At 40.9% G+C, this 15,330-nt stretch overlaps 1 protein-coding gene across 5 annotated transcripts in view; it reads left to right on the plus strand.

Moving 5' to 3' along the window:
* epha7 (eph receptor A7) overlaps positions 1–13,210 on the plus strand; it is a 99,445-nt gene extending 86,235 nt beyond the window's left edge. For 4 of the 5 annotated variants that reach the window (XM_039782014.1, XM_039782015.1, XM_039782017.1 and 1 more), the window contains exons 11-17: positions 373–558; positions 930–991; positions 1,216–1,425; positions 2,988–3,137; positions 7,850–8,043; positions 8,681–8,836; positions 11,016–13,210. In XM_039782014.1, coding sequence (XP_039637948.1) covers positions 373–558; positions 930–991; positions 1,216–1,425; positions 2,988–3,137; positions 7,850–8,043; positions 8,681–8,836; positions 11,016–11,130 — 1,073 coding nt within the window. In that variant the 3' untranslated portion in view covers positions 11,131–13,210. Of the gene's footprint in view, positions 1–372; positions 559–929; positions 992–1,215; positions 1,426–2,987; positions 3,138–7,849; positions 8,044–8,680; positions 8,837–10,207; positions 10,310–11,015 lie in introns of all 5 variants that reach the window. The other variant, XM_039782019.1, reaches the window with a different exon arrangement.
* Positions 13,211–15,330: the final 2,120 nt, after the last annotated feature.

The raw sequence follows: 15,330 nt of genomic DNA on the forward strand, positions 1-15,330 counted from the left end.
CGCGGCCTGTTGGGGCTTTCACCTGCAGCTATTTAGGAGCTGAGTAGACCCAGGAATCGTTTAGTCTGCAGCGAGGAACTCTAAACCTTAACTTGCACAACTCTTGAATGCCTAGTTTTTTATTAGTGTCACTTGGGCCTTCCCAATGACACTTTTAGAAATCACTTTCCCAGACAATCTCAAGGGATTTTATTTTGACACTGTCCGCTTTTTAAGTGATGACCTTGTTCTCAGTCAATCTGTTGGTTGCGTGCTGCTAAGATCTTTTATGCCTAGTTTATTGCGTTGTTGTTGTTTAGTTTTTATAAATCAAATTTCCCCTCGAGGGACAATAAAGAACTCTGAACTCATGAATGGTTTCATCCCACGCAGGAGAGTTCGGGGAGGTGTGCAGCGGGCGGCTCAAGCTGCCCGGAAAGCGGGACGTGTCGGTTGCCATCAAGACGTTAAAGGTCGGCTACACGGAAAAGCAGAGGCGGGACTTCCTGTGCGAGGCCAGCATTATGGGACAGTTTGACCATCCCAACGTCGTTCACCTGGAGGGAGTCGTGACCCGAGGTAATCCCACTGGAATGTGAAATAAAAATGTAAAGTGTGAACTCGATGTTGGCGCCGCGAGACGGTTAAACATCCCATGAGAACGGTTTCACCAGAGTTATATTTATCTTTGGGAGGTAAAGGAGTGCCGCAGTTAGAGTGGTATTATATCTGATTAAATTAGCTACAGTCCTTGTTTAACATTTTCTCATTTAGACGCTGTAATAAAAGGAGCAGATGGTAACTTTTAATTAAAAGCCAATGAAACACAGAGCTTAAAATAACTTGGAAGCAGTTTCGGCACAGTTGTTTATTGTGAAGCATTTTGTAAGCAAACACATTCAGGCATTAATTAATCATCTTCTTTATTGTCCATCTTTTTTGTTCTCTAGGAAAACCGGTGATGATCGTCATCGAGTACATGGAGAACGGCTCATTAGACGGTTTCCTCAGGGTGAGTTTCACCTTGGAAGCGCAGGAGGCTCAAAGCAGCGTCTTTTTGTCACTTTTTCTTTGCGTTTCTTTGCTCAAATGTGTCCCAGAGAGCAGGCGGTCTGCAGCAGGATCTGTGCATCCCATACATATCATAAATCTTGTGCTAGAGCTGCTGCAGTGCTGTGACCTACATTTCCCTCATGGTCAGTGAAGATGGCTGACCCTGCCTGTGTTTCTCTGCAGAAACACGATGGTCAGTTCACAGTCATCCAGTTGGTGGGGATGCTGCGGGGCATAGCAGCGGGGATGAGATATCTCTCCGATATGGGATACGTCCATCGGGATCTGGCTGCGCGGAACATCCTCGTCAACAGCAATCTTGTATGTAAAGTGTCTGACTTCGGCCTGTCAAGGGTGATAGACGACGATCCCGAGGCTGTCTACACAACAACCGTGAGTCAATTAAAGTGCTTGCTATCTCTAGCCAGAGCCCTGTCTGAATCCTCTAATCAAGTCACAGCCGGTGCATGAGAATAGAGCACGCCCGGGCAGTCTGCAGCACAGCAGTGTAGATTACAAGACTTACATCAGAACAATATCTATTTCATTTTCTCTGCAGTCCAATTTTTTTCTTTTTCAAATGTAAAGACAACAAGAACACACAGTTTGGGAGAGGGAAGTTGTAGACTGTTTGCCTAAAACAAAGGTTGGCAAAACCGGGGAGGACTTTAAAGAAACTTGAAAAAAGTATTCAAAATGATATTGACAGAAAAGTCTGACCATTTTTAATATTCAAAACAGGATATGTTTCTATAGAATAGTCTTTATTATCATTGTACTTGCACAGAGAAATTGTATGCAGTCCTTAACCCTAAGTAACCCTAAACATTTAGTAAAAGTGCAAAACAGGTAAGTACAACCTTCTGACAATTCCCTCTTAATAAAGGCTTCATAAATTGAAACTAATCCCTTATTTATAGTGAAATAATCATTTACTAATGCTTATAGATCCGCTATAAGCCAGTAATAAGAACAACTTTTGGGTTGCCAGGTTTGGAAATCTCTTTGGCTGGTTATCTTGTGTGCTGTACACTGTACACTGTCAGCACTGAGCGTAATAGAAAAGCTACACTCACGTTGGGCATGGACATTTGTTAAGCATCCAATCCACAACATGATGAACATTAATGAATTCCATGCTGCAACAACCAATCACAAGTGGAACCAGACCAACTCCATGAGCATATGCTGAGCATATAAATACATATATATGTTTCAAATGTCTACTAATGGGGATGAGGACAATAGTAATCTGGAAATATGAGGAAAATAGTCTAACATTTAGTGATGAAACAATTGCTCAGTTCATTTACTTGTCAGTGTCCAGAAAATGAATCACCAGCTATTTTCATGATCAATTCATTGGAAACTATATTTTAGGCAAAAGGCCAACAGAAATGCAGCTCCTGGCTTCTGAAATGGGAGCATTTGCTTACGTTTTTTATAATTGTAAATTAAGTCGTTTTGAGATTTAGACTGCTGGCCGAAAACAAGGTCCAAAAAATGTCACTTTGGGCTGTGATGGCATTGTTTGCAAACCACTAACGTTACACAACATTTCAATGCACTGCTTATGAAAATAAATGTAAAAATACTCATTCATGAAAAGTCCTGGGTTATATTAATTTCCAATAATCCATTAAATCGACATATATAGATTTTAATATTTAAAAAGCTGTTAATAACTAAACATTAGTGTAGATGCTCTGCATCACTGCAACAACACCCACCAATGGGACATTATTGTACTTAACATTGTTGTACTTAACAATGAATAATTATTAATCTACAACACATTATTAAATGATTTACTAATAAAGTCATCGGTTTGTGGGAAAGTAGTTATTTCTTGTGTGTACTTGTAGAACTCTCTCTAATTGATGTTTTAGGGGAAGATGCAGGATGTAATGAATTTGATCTTTACTCCAGCCACTGACCTGCGTTTTACCGAACAGGGCGGCAAAATCCCCGTCCGATGGACCGCGCCAGAAGCCATACAGTATCGTAAATTCACCTCTGCAAGTGACGTATGGAGTTATGGCATTGTCATGTGGGAGGTCATGTCCTATGGGGAACGGCCCTACTGGGATATGTCCAATCAAGATGTAAGTTTACTTCCTGCTATGAAGTCATTATGTTACTAAATCAATATGTGTGTCATTCTGCTGATGGACTGTACTGTACCTCATAACCAAGGATAGGGTTGGGTATTGTTCGAAAATCTTTGATACCGGTACCGATACCGGATCCTAAACGATACTTTTCGATACCAATTTTATAAACAAAAATAAATTGCAACATTACACATTTCGGCACAAATGTTTGTCTTTGTCTCTGTGTAACATAGAGTTTTTCCTGCGTGTCTCTACGACGTGTAACGGTAGCCAGCCAATCACATTATTAGATCAAAGTAGAAACATGCTGCATGCTGATTGGCTCACTGATTCTGAAGAGATTCACTCCTTAGGGATTGAAATTGGGTATTGAATGATGAGGCATTTTTCGATATTCAATACTTTAGAGACAATTCGGTCGGTGCCTAAAAAGTATCAAATTCGGTACCCAGCCTTAACAAAGGATCAAAAAAGACATAGATCAATAAATATGTAAATACACAGATATGCTCTGATTTTAAAGGGGCACTTTTAGCATGTAAATATGAGTTCACTCTAAATAAGTAAAAAACAAAAAGCCATTTGAAGACATTGCCTTGAGCTCAGAGAACTTGTAATGGTAGTTTTTTACTATTTTCTAACATGAGTTTCTGAACCATAAATCCTAACAAGCTAGTATAAAAGAGCATTAGTACAGTGGTTATTCATTACTTCCAATCTTCCAACTATTTTAGTAACTAGTATCTGAAAGGGGGCAGGAATTGCCCCCAGATTCACCCCCTAATTATCTCTTAAGAAGTCATCCCACTAAAGCAGAGAAAATCACAGACAGAATCCCAGTTTGTGGTTCTTCTTTGAGGCTTTTTTGCGAGACCCTGGTGAGAACAGCTCGGCGGGCACGGTAACCTTGGGCTTAATTAGTTCAAGAAGTCTTGCTCTAATCATGCAGTCTGAATCCATTTCAAGGAGAAGCAGTTGTGAAATGGGACACATAATAAAAATGAAGTCCTAAGAGATTTGATTCTGGTTATTATTATAAATAACAGGAGTGGAAAACACTTGTCATGCAGAATGCTTTTGATACAAATGTCTTTAAAAAGTTTATAATTACTTATGGTAATGTGAACCAGTGTGAGTAGCAGTGTTGAACCAATTAGACAGCAAGCAAGACACACAAATCAGGGATGTAGAGACAGATGTGCTCGGATTTTAAAGGGCCACTACACTCATTTTACACATCATGGAGAGTTTACTCTTCATGGTCATCACTACTCAACCTGGGAAAAATGTTCCATAATGTCTTCTGTGGCTTCGGTTGAGATGATGTCTTAGTGATGTCATCAAGGTTACCTGAGCTTGGTCTTGAGACTACACATTTTTTAAATCAAGGCCAAAAATAATAATCTTAAAAAAAAAAAAAAAAAAAAAAAAATAGAATGACTGTGTTCTGTTGATGTGTGGTGTTCAAAACATATGGTCATTCACCAATCAGGGAGGGTCTGCTGAAAATATGTTATGGGTTGCATTATGGGAAATGTAGGATTGAGTGTTTTTAGAGCTGGACCCATGCGTGTGTGTAAATGTCAGGATACCTCGGCTTCTGCTGCTATGATTGTGTAGCCTAGAAAACACACCCTAGCGGCAGCAAATGTAATTTGCAGCCAAGGTCTAGCAACTCTCCGTTGGCTTGCGAGCTGGAAAAACCAAATTCTGGTCAGGCCAATCGCATCTTGTATAGAGTCGGTGGGCGGGCTTAACATAAGGACGGCAGAGTTGCGACAGTTCCGAGTGAATTCCCTGCTACTTGAAAACAAAGAAAATGGCTGCTGTGCTGGCGAACAGCGGTCTTTGGAATCGGCTTTGGCCGCAACCCTGGAAGACTTGGAGTTCAGCTCTGAAATAATTCTTAAAAAAGGAAGATGTGTTTGGAGTTCTGCCGACCAGATACGGCAAAAGTCTAATCTATCAACTAGCGTTGCTCTGGTTGGTTGTAGCGCCATCCTTTTGTGTGCAGAGGGAATTTGAAAGACAACCGTTTATCCCGCCCTTCAGATTGAGCCCTGCCAATGGTGATTTCCCAGACCCAACATCTGGATGTCGGTCTGCATTGTCAGGCTAATGATTGTGGCCATCTTATTGAAATCTGTCTCTTTCTGAAGTGCGATACAGAATGATAGAGGAGTCCTTTAATAATTTTCTCTGTGTTTTGACACCTTTCACTGAAACATAAAGGCCCTGATACACTCACTTACTGCAAGAGAGGGAATTAGTTTACATCTCTCTTGTTGTACATGGAACATTGACCGCTTTATGTTGGATATTTACAAAACCTAAACATAAGTGAAAAACAGCATGCTGTAGCTGTATCCTAATAACAAGTCATATTTAAATAGGAGTCACTATAAATGAAGTTTAGTCAAACCTCAGTCGAGCACAACACAGTCCAAACAAGGTATTTTAGCTCCAGCAATGCAGCTCTTAAAACTGAAAAAAGTACACACAGCTTCAAAGTCCCAGAATCTTCTCCCTTCTGACTGCCGATGTTGTGAAACACAGTGCACTAGAGCTGCAAGAGAATTGGGGGTTCTATTAGGTGCTGGAATGAAAATCAGAGAAGGTATCTTTAGGTGCTTTACCCTCAAGTAAATTGTAAGAGCTAACTCTGACATTGCTCAGATTTTTCTTCCTCAAAGAACACACTTCTTTCACTCGCAGTTCTCTGAGTGCTGTTGCCTGCTTTCCTGCCAACTCCCACTGAGGGAGTCCAACTGGGCCAGACCACTCAAAGCTGTTCTTATTGTCGGACACTTGGCACATTTTGATTGATGGTAGATGGCGAGTTAGTTCAGGCCTCAAGATTCCTATATGTGTTTAGCACCCACAACGTCAGGCCTAAACATTATTAAGATTCTCCGGGACTCCAAAGCAGAGGCATGCTGATTGAACCATCAGATGTTAGAAATGCTAAACAAGATGGCCGGGCATTAAAGTGGCGCATGTGGTGTTTGGACGCTCGGCTACTTGACAGACATCAATGTCAGAAATGTTTGCACTTTGTCAAGATGTCAGCAAACCTCCGAGGGTACAGCAATAACGTTATTTGCATTTCCCCCCACAGTTTCAGTGTTTTGACACCTTTTCCTTTCCATGACTCATTCTTGTCTGAGCGGTCCTGACAGAAGTAGCTGATGAATATATGCAGAAACGTACACAGCTCCGTATCCACACAATAAAGGAAGGGGAGCTAGGGGCTTGAATCAAAGTGCACGCTGCACTTGCCGTTCTCACAGCATTGACTTATAATGAACCCTTTGCCAAAATGCATGCATGATGCAGAGTGACAAGAGACTAGGTTAAAAGGCTTCGTGCAAAGATCTTTTCTATTATTGATCACAGCTGTATAAATATAGCCTTTTGTTTACACGCATGAACAATGTGGGAAATTCAACTCACAACTTGGTCAGTGCTCTGAACGTACCAAATATCTACAATGTAACCTTACCTTGTAGTGCCTTAAAGGTAATCAGTAAAATGTTGAGATCAATTGTAAAAATGTAGTCAGCCAGTAAAGACAGACAAGGACAGATATAATACGATCCCATCTGCCAAAGAGATGGTTGAAAGCCGAGCTGCAGCATTTAGCCCTAACTGAAGGCAGCAGATTGTTTTCCGACTGAGCCCTCTAATAATCAAGCTGAGGCAAAATAAAAGCATGCATAACCTTTTCAGAATCAGTGAATGAGAGAAAAGGTCTAATTTTGGTAATGTGCCTGAACTGAATAAATCACACAACCTTTTTATGACCATCAAATGAAAGTTCATTTATTTATTCCATTCTGGATCTCATATGGCCATTATCAGCTATGACTTATTGTAACATTTTGCTCACCAACTTTACTGCTCAGCCTCATCAACAAGGCCCCGGCCCCCCCACTGACAAAAAGTTTGAATCATACATCTTGTCCTCTGCACATTCTATACATCCTGAACTTTTGCACATCCCTCAACATTTTTAAACATCCTGCACTAATCCATACAACCTTGTTTTTCTTAATGTTAAACAGTTATATTGTACATGTTTGTTTCTGTATTAATTGTTTATTTCACATTAATGGTTAATATGTTTATGTTTGCACCAACAAATCATGGCAAATTCATTGTAAGTGTAACAAATGTGTAATAGTAATAAAAGTGTAATAAATCCTAAAAATTAAATGGTTGTTTGGGGTAGTGGATGGGTCAAACAACACAGGACTTTCCCAGGTCACTGAAACGTACATTTTGTAACCCCACCCATGATCCCTTCCTAACCCTAACGATCCCGTTCTTGTGCCACATGTCCGTTAAATGTACGTCCTGACCCAGAGCGTCAAAAAGTGACGCCAAGAGTCCCGACCAAACGCGTTTAAATATGACGCCAAAGGAGACTTTTATCAATAACAAACACCGAAGGCACCTGACCAAGCGTTGCTTTGTGACGTGATGGGAGTGAGAATGTGTTGCCATATCAGACAGAAATGAGAACTAAAGACTTTGGGTCAGGGATTTGGTGGTTAGGGTTGGGGTGGGGGTTGAGGTTGGGGTAATATTAAAGGCTCATACTTAACAGTGAGGGTGATACTAAAGGCTGACTGTGAAGGGTTTGGGTTTAGGATGATACTGAAAGCTGATATTAATGACTCCATCTGTTTTGCATTCTCCAGGTCATAAAGGCGATAGAGGAGGGCTACCGTCTTCCCGCCCCAATGGACTGTCCGCCAGGCCTGCATCAGCTAATGCTGGACTGCTGGCAGAAGGACAGAGCCGAACGTCCCAAATTCGATCAGATAGTTGGCATCCTTGATAAGATGATCCGCAACCCTAACACCTTGAAAACCCCAGTGGGAACATGTACAAGGTGAGGCAATAAAAAGCCTGAATGAATCATTCTAAAATGTGGCTTCATACAATAAAAGAATTTGAACTTTTATTTTAGTGCATTAGTGGATGATCCAATGTGTCCAGTGGATGATTGAGCCTCTGTAGTTCACAGATGAAAGATTAATCCCAGGAGATCGATACCCCAAAGCAGCTTCCATGGCTTTATGGTCAATAGTAGGGCTTTTAAATCAATCTCTGTAATGAGTTCCTGGTACTTTAAAGTGCAGTGGGAACTCCAGACCTCAGTCTGACGTTTGTCAGATTCATTCTATTAGCACTCAGAACATACTTTCCAGAGGTGAGATCCAGAGGTTACAGCTGGTTCAAAAGCCCTTCATTACACAGAGACTGTATGTGGTGTATGTATTCAGATTGAAAAGATATTGACACAAATATTTTTCAGAAGCAAGAAAGCCGACATGCTGCATCTGTTTGTGAATTTCTTATTGATTGAAGCCTCCAATCAGCTAGTTTTTTTCCCCCTTCTCGCAATTTCCTGCACCGCTGGATGCCGTTGGTAGTCACTTTGTCTCGTCTCCTGCTTGATTGTGTTTTCAGCGGAACGTTTCCTTTTTCACATAAGACATAAACATCACTTTGTGCTCATCCCGCAGACCAATTAGTCCACTGTTGGATCAGAGCACACCAGACTTCACCGCTTTCTGCTCAGTGGGAGAGTGGCTGGAAGCCATCAAGATGGAGCGATACAGGGACAACTTCACAGCGGCTGGCTACAGTTCCCTGGAATCTGTGGCCAGGATGTCAATCGAGTAAGTAGATATGAAGCCAGCGGTTAAGCCTCAGTAGAGAACATTAATACCAGCCACAGTTAGGCTGTGATCTCTCCTACACTCCACTTCCTTCTATCCCAACCAGAGTAAACACATTCTTTACACTATTGCATTTTGTATTCAGGCACTTTAGGTAGACTGCCATCCCATGAGGTTTATTAGTAGTACAGTGGCCTGGGCCGTTATTTACCCAAACTGCAGAGATAACCCGGTCTTTATTTCTTCCCTGATTTATCACTCTATATATTTTATTAAGACGCCTCCCTGGTCATTGATTTGCTCCTGTTTTAACAGGCTTTTATTGCAAACTCGGCACTTCCTCCATGTGTTTTTGTTGTCTTCATTAATTCAGTGTAATGTACATTTCCACAGCACAACTTCCCGAGTTTGTCGTTACATCAGAAAAAGCATTTTTCATACACTAAATATTTAATGTTTGCTGGGTTTTTTTGTTTTTTTTTATTTAGTTACCCTCAATACAACTTAACAGCCTTCTAGATCTTTCCCATAATGTGAACACAAGTCATCGACTTTGTTCATTACAACAGATAGAAAAAACAGCAAAGTAGATTTTTTTGGGAACTGATAAGTGAGAGTTTCTGTATAAAAAAAACAACTGTTGCTGCCCTATTATTTTCCTTTCACACAACACCCACAAGTACAGTAAGTTGCCGGCTACTGTGCATGTTGGTTTAGCTTTTATAAATGATCCAAAATCTCACAGGATAAAGTAATGTGATGCTCTGTGGTACACTGGAACACCCATCAACGCCATGTGTGGGATTTTAATAAACTTCGGACACCAGATCTGTGAAATGATTTATTATTTATAGTGTCTTACAATTCCATATCAGACATTCTCATGTCGTGGGTCCTCATCTTCTTCGAGAGCATCATGAACTGCTTTACTGCACTGAGCATAGGCCCAGACTTTTTAGGCATGTAGGCCGCGTGAAATGGGGAACCACAAATAAGCTACTAAAAGCTTTTTGGAGGGGGCCCGATAACATTAAAGAATATACAGACACTTTAAACTCAATACCCAGTAGACACAACACAGACAAATACCACAAAATACAGACAGTAAAAAAAGAATTCAGTCACGATAGACTCAGCACAGCCAATATCACAAAATATCGACAATCCCAGTACAAATATAACACTCGGAATATTCAACAAATTCCTTCAGGCTTTTCTTGGAGATGGAGACCGAATGCGACACTTTTCACAGTTTCACAGTTTTCATCCAGCTCGTTCCAGATCTGCGGCCCCCTACAAACTACACTCAGGCTCCTGCACTTCAGCCTTGGTTTTTTGCCAGTGATTAGATGTTTTTCCCTTGTGTCATAGGTGTGCTGGGGACGACAGATTGGAACAAGCTCACACAATCGATAATATAACCTGCGAATGACCTGGAATATCATGCAGGCATTATGAAAGACATTATATTGGGTAAGCCTTAGCAAACCAAGGCGACGAAACAAAGGAAAGAAATGTGTCTGTTAATCCCAACTTCCAATGACCGTGAGATGTCAAAATATGTTTCCACATCCCCATAAAATGCTCAAGGGTTCAAATAGACTTTCCAAACACACTTTTTCATTTATTGTGATTCTAGAATAGTTTTTCAATTTTCAAATAACATTTGAATAATACACTTATTTAGACAACATATCATGAGACATTTCTAAAAACTAATAGTTTTCTAAGAAGAATGCACATCACATGTCAGAAGAACATTATATGGACTTTCTGCTTTTTCTGCTTTCACTCCGTTTTGCTGGAAACAGATACGATGTAGTTGCCGTCGGCGGTATGGTATAAACAGGAAATATTTAGTTCAATCATTGGTAAAGAAAATATCGATTCTATGGAAGAAGAATCACTTTTTAAAACCGTCTCAAAAACAATCACGATACATACGATTTCCGTTTTTTTCCCCACCCCTACTTCCCAAGAAAAAAAACTTAAGATCATACTTTATTACTACATCAGCCTTGATATTGATGTTAAAATGCATTATTGAGATTTATAATAATAAATGCTGTGTTCAGCTGCCTTTTTTGTACCCTAACTCACAATAATGAAAAAGCTGAGGCTGTTTCTTTTGCCAGACTGTGGTGCGGTGCATTGATTGATGTGTTGTCTTGTCTCGCAGGGACGTGATGAGTTTGGGGATCACGCTGGTGGGCCATCAGAAAAAGATCATGAGCAGCATACAGACTATGAGAGCCCAGATGCTGCATCTCCACGGCACGGGTATCCAGGTGTGACCGACTGTGACGGGCCGAACCGAAAACAGAACTTATCTGGAGCAGTGCCTGGGACCGGAGCGGGATAATGGTCAATGTAAACGGACATGTGTTCTGGCTGACTCGTCCGGCTGTGTCTGGAGCGAAATCATTCCTTTGTTCCTCAGTGAAGGATTGTGGTCCGCCTCTTTAAAGGGCACTAAAGAGAGGAGAAGGGCAAAAAAACAGCAACAAAAAAAAGAAACTACCTGGACGAGATGACTTTCTTTTTTCTTCTTCTTTTTTTCTATTTGTTTTTTTAGAAGCGCTTATGAACTCAATCACATATCAAATGGCGCATTGGAAAGGAGTTTGACGCTTCTGTTTTCTTTCACTTAATGAATGATTTAAGTGCACACCGAGGCTATGGACTTCCTTTAAGAAGAACTACTTGCGGTGGTTTCACTTGTTCCTTTTTTCTGATTTGTTCATTTTCTTTCTGCGTGCCACGGTGACATGTTGTGGCTCGTGTGGCAGTTATTTTTGGACTTGACAACAGGGTAAACTCTCTTTTATCCAAACACAGAGGGAACTTTTTAGGTGCAGATTCAAAGGTACTTTTTGTGCTGACACATGCTGGACTGTTTGAACTGTTTGCAGTGACTCATGTTTTCCTTCATGTGCTGTTGAAGTGAAAACGGTATCCTCACACGCTTGTTTGCAGCCTACAGGAGTGGGTTTTTGACGTGATTTCAACCTTTTAATTATTTTTATTGCGGAACTTTCTGAAGAGTGCAACACTGAACAGACTTTTATATCAGAGTAGCAATATCCTTTGTCTTAGTGTTCACTACAGGAAACGCAGAACAGTTACTTGGTTATTGAGTAGAATGTTGAAAGATTTTATTGAAATTGAAGCCACAGCAAATTGTTTTGCCGTCATTTTGCCTAAAATGTTGCACACACAGTGTTTGTTTCGGTGCTTTGTTCAGCTGCAAATACAATTTTTTAAGGGTGGATCCAAAAACGGTGTAGACGTAATACTGCCTTAAAATGTGTTGATGAAGTATTGCCACTATTTTAGGCACTTCAATGGCAATGCTTTCTGCATTCATTTAAAGGGTGGACAAGCTCCCTACTTTTATGTTCTCCTTGTAGCGTGATGTCTTTTTATCTGGAACTTGAACTGGTGAAATTGAGTGAACGGACACGGTTTAATGCCACAAGTGACACAGTCAGCAGAAGGAGAGACAGACTAAACAGAGCAATAATTACCAGGTAGAAATGGTCCTGACCTGAGATTTTAAGGTGCTAGGTTTTATCGTATGTGAGTTCTGTGCTGAGACAAACCCTTTGGAAAGAGTCCGTCACCGCCGGAATGGAAATGAAAGGAAAGGAAAGGTTAGGAAAGGAAAGGAAAGTAACTCTTTGACCTAAAAATGGTTTGAAAAGTGCTCAGAAAACAGCCGTGCCAAGTCATCAAATGAAATCATCATGTTGTGTTTTGCCACTATGATATGCGAAACGTTTGAATGGGAAATGTTGACTCGAGTGGCTACAGAGATGAAAGAGGCACCATTAGAAACATAAGGAAGGTGCCAATTAGCCATGCTGACATCATCTTTCGACAACAACGCGCCGTCCACGAATCGAAGAGCCCCTTCAGGGTATAGGTCTGAAAATGTCAGACCAACCGATGGAGCTGGAGTCAGACGCAGATCGTGCTGTTACATCCCACCGTCCCAGTTCTGTAGGCCGCCATGCAGCTCCCCTGTTTATTCATGCGTCTCCGGCGCTCATCCCTCACAGGCGTAGATGTGACAGAACATGCATTATAGTGTCTCTTAAGATTGCTCCACTTTTCTTCCATAAGGCGTTGTATGGGGAACAGAGACGAGAGGAGGCTTTGCAGAAGATGTGCTAAAAGCCAATCAACCTATTCGCTGCCATCTGTCTCCACTTCACATACAAAAAAAGGAGAAAGTTTCCATGTTGAGGATGTTTTAGTGCAGTATTCTTTGATAAGAGAATGCAGTTATTCAGCTGTCATGTAAAGAGATGTTCTTAGGGTCCATATTTTCTACTGCTGCTGCAACTTGAGATAAATCTATTTTTTTTCAAAGATGCGGTAATTTCTTTCTACAGTTTTCAATCTCAAATGCAAAGAAAAAGCATAACCACATCAGGAATCATCAACCCTGACCTCACTGACAAACAGTAAAACAATGACTAGCTTTCTCCATTCTCTCCATTATCTCAAAAACTGCATCCACAATAAGCCAGCTACATCTACAAACACGTTTTTCTGTCCGTTTTGGCCCAATGTCCCGACTAATATGGTTTGGAGCCTTTAGAAAAGGGTCTCCAGGGTGGATACATGTGAAAGGTGAGGGAAAGATGTAAGCCTGCCAAGACACTATTGAGTAAAGTCTGTCACCTATAACGGTGTAGCTATACTCTTGAAACGGATAAAAAAAACAGCAAACACTTTTGTGTTTGTCTGCACAGTTATGCTTTTTGGGCTCCGTGCAGACCTCACGAACCCCTGGAACGCAGACAGTATAATTTGGCCATAACTCTCTGTGACCGCTGATTTTAAATGCTAATGTAGCTCATCACACAATACAGGTGTTCTCATTAATCCTGTTTATCTTGATAACGTTGTGATCATAAAGTGATGATTGGGATTCAACTAACGAGTGTTTCCATTATAAATGACCCTGCCTATTATCTTCTAAGTAAATCCATTGGTCTAAAAAAAAAAAAGGGGGGGCAACCTATTTTTTTATTTGGGGATATAAAAAAAAAAGGGGGGGAAAACAAGATATGTTTAATTAACTAGCATGGAGGACTAAAACATCCAGCAATATAATAAGAGTTTTTGGCACTTTTGCGTTAGTCAGTCATACACTTTCTGTTGTCTATTCATGAACTAATTATATCAGCTCTGGATCTCATTAGCACAGTTGGATAGGAATGACTGCCTTTTTAACAGGTAATATTGATGATCTGCAATCAAATTAATATTTTATACTTGTTCTATTGTCTGAAAACAGAAAAAAAGTAAATGATGATGACTACGTGCTGAGTTTGGCTTTATGAATAATGCCCAGTAGATTTGACCAGGTGAGACTCCCCAGGTCCTGTCTGAGCCACTGTTTACCACATGTTGGCTGAGATGTCCCGTCTTGTTGTCCACCGACAAAAAAGACTACATTTCCTGTTTTCCTGAGAACGGATCTTAAAGCTATAGTGCGTAGTTTCTGTCTCCCCCATGAGGAATTCTAAGTAATGACCTCAAAACTGTCGGCATGTCCACATGATACAAGCCTTCCGCGATCACACCCAGCTTAGTGTATGCTTGGATCCATTTTCACTGTGGGACTCACCTTTGTGAGGAGACACCAGGAATTAGCCCTGACCTGCTCCGAGCCCCTGAGCCACCCCCTCCCTCCCTTTATCCATACAGCAAAGCTCAGCAATTGGGCCTTGGCCAGACCTTTGAATTGAAAACGGGCATAAAGTCATTCAGTCAGCACAAACTCCCCAGTTCACAGGCAGCACTCTCTCTCACCCCCCCCCCCAATCCCTGCTCTGATTTTCAGAACCGGGCCCCTGGAGGCCCCTCACACCCCAGGATAGAATGCCTCTGTCCTCTTCTTTTCTGTGCTGGGGAAAACAGCAGTTTGAGCCAATTTGAGATTAAAGCCAGGATACAATCGATTCAACGTCCAAGTCACCTCTAACCCTTCACCAACAGAAGTCACGTCTCTGTCTCGTTCAGCTTGTTTCATCCACAGTTTAAACTTCAGGTTGCTCAGCTCTGGACAGGAAACGTTTTGTTGTGGTTCTATTTCAGCATAAAAACTCAAAAAGAATACAAAATGTAAAAAAAAAAAAAGAATGCAAGAAACAGACACGTGCAGGGTGCAGAGGGTGGGTTCGAATCAGGACTAGCAGATAAAGTATGAAGTTATTTTTCAAAACTTGTGGCTCAGCAGTTGGAAATGAGTTCCAGCGCTCTGGCGAAACGGTGGATAGATTCCAAAGAGTGCAGCACTGTTGATTGTGTCAGAGCGAGACTAGATTTGAGGGAATCTTTGTATATGTTCTAATTGTAAAACTTGTACATTTTATTTATATTGTTTTTTACACATATTACTCAGTAGAGAGCTCTGAATACATTGAAAATGCACTATATTTTTCTATCTCGCAGATGAATTATTGTCACCCACAAGATTT

The sequence above is a fragment of the Perca fluviatilis genome, chromosome 18, assembly GCF_010015445.1.
Source record: "Perca fluviatilis chromosome 18, GENO_Pfluv_1.0, whole genome shotgun sequence".
NCBI classification, from domain to species: Eukaryota; Metazoa; Chordata; class Actinopteri; order Perciformes; family Percidae; genus Perca; species Perca fluviatilis.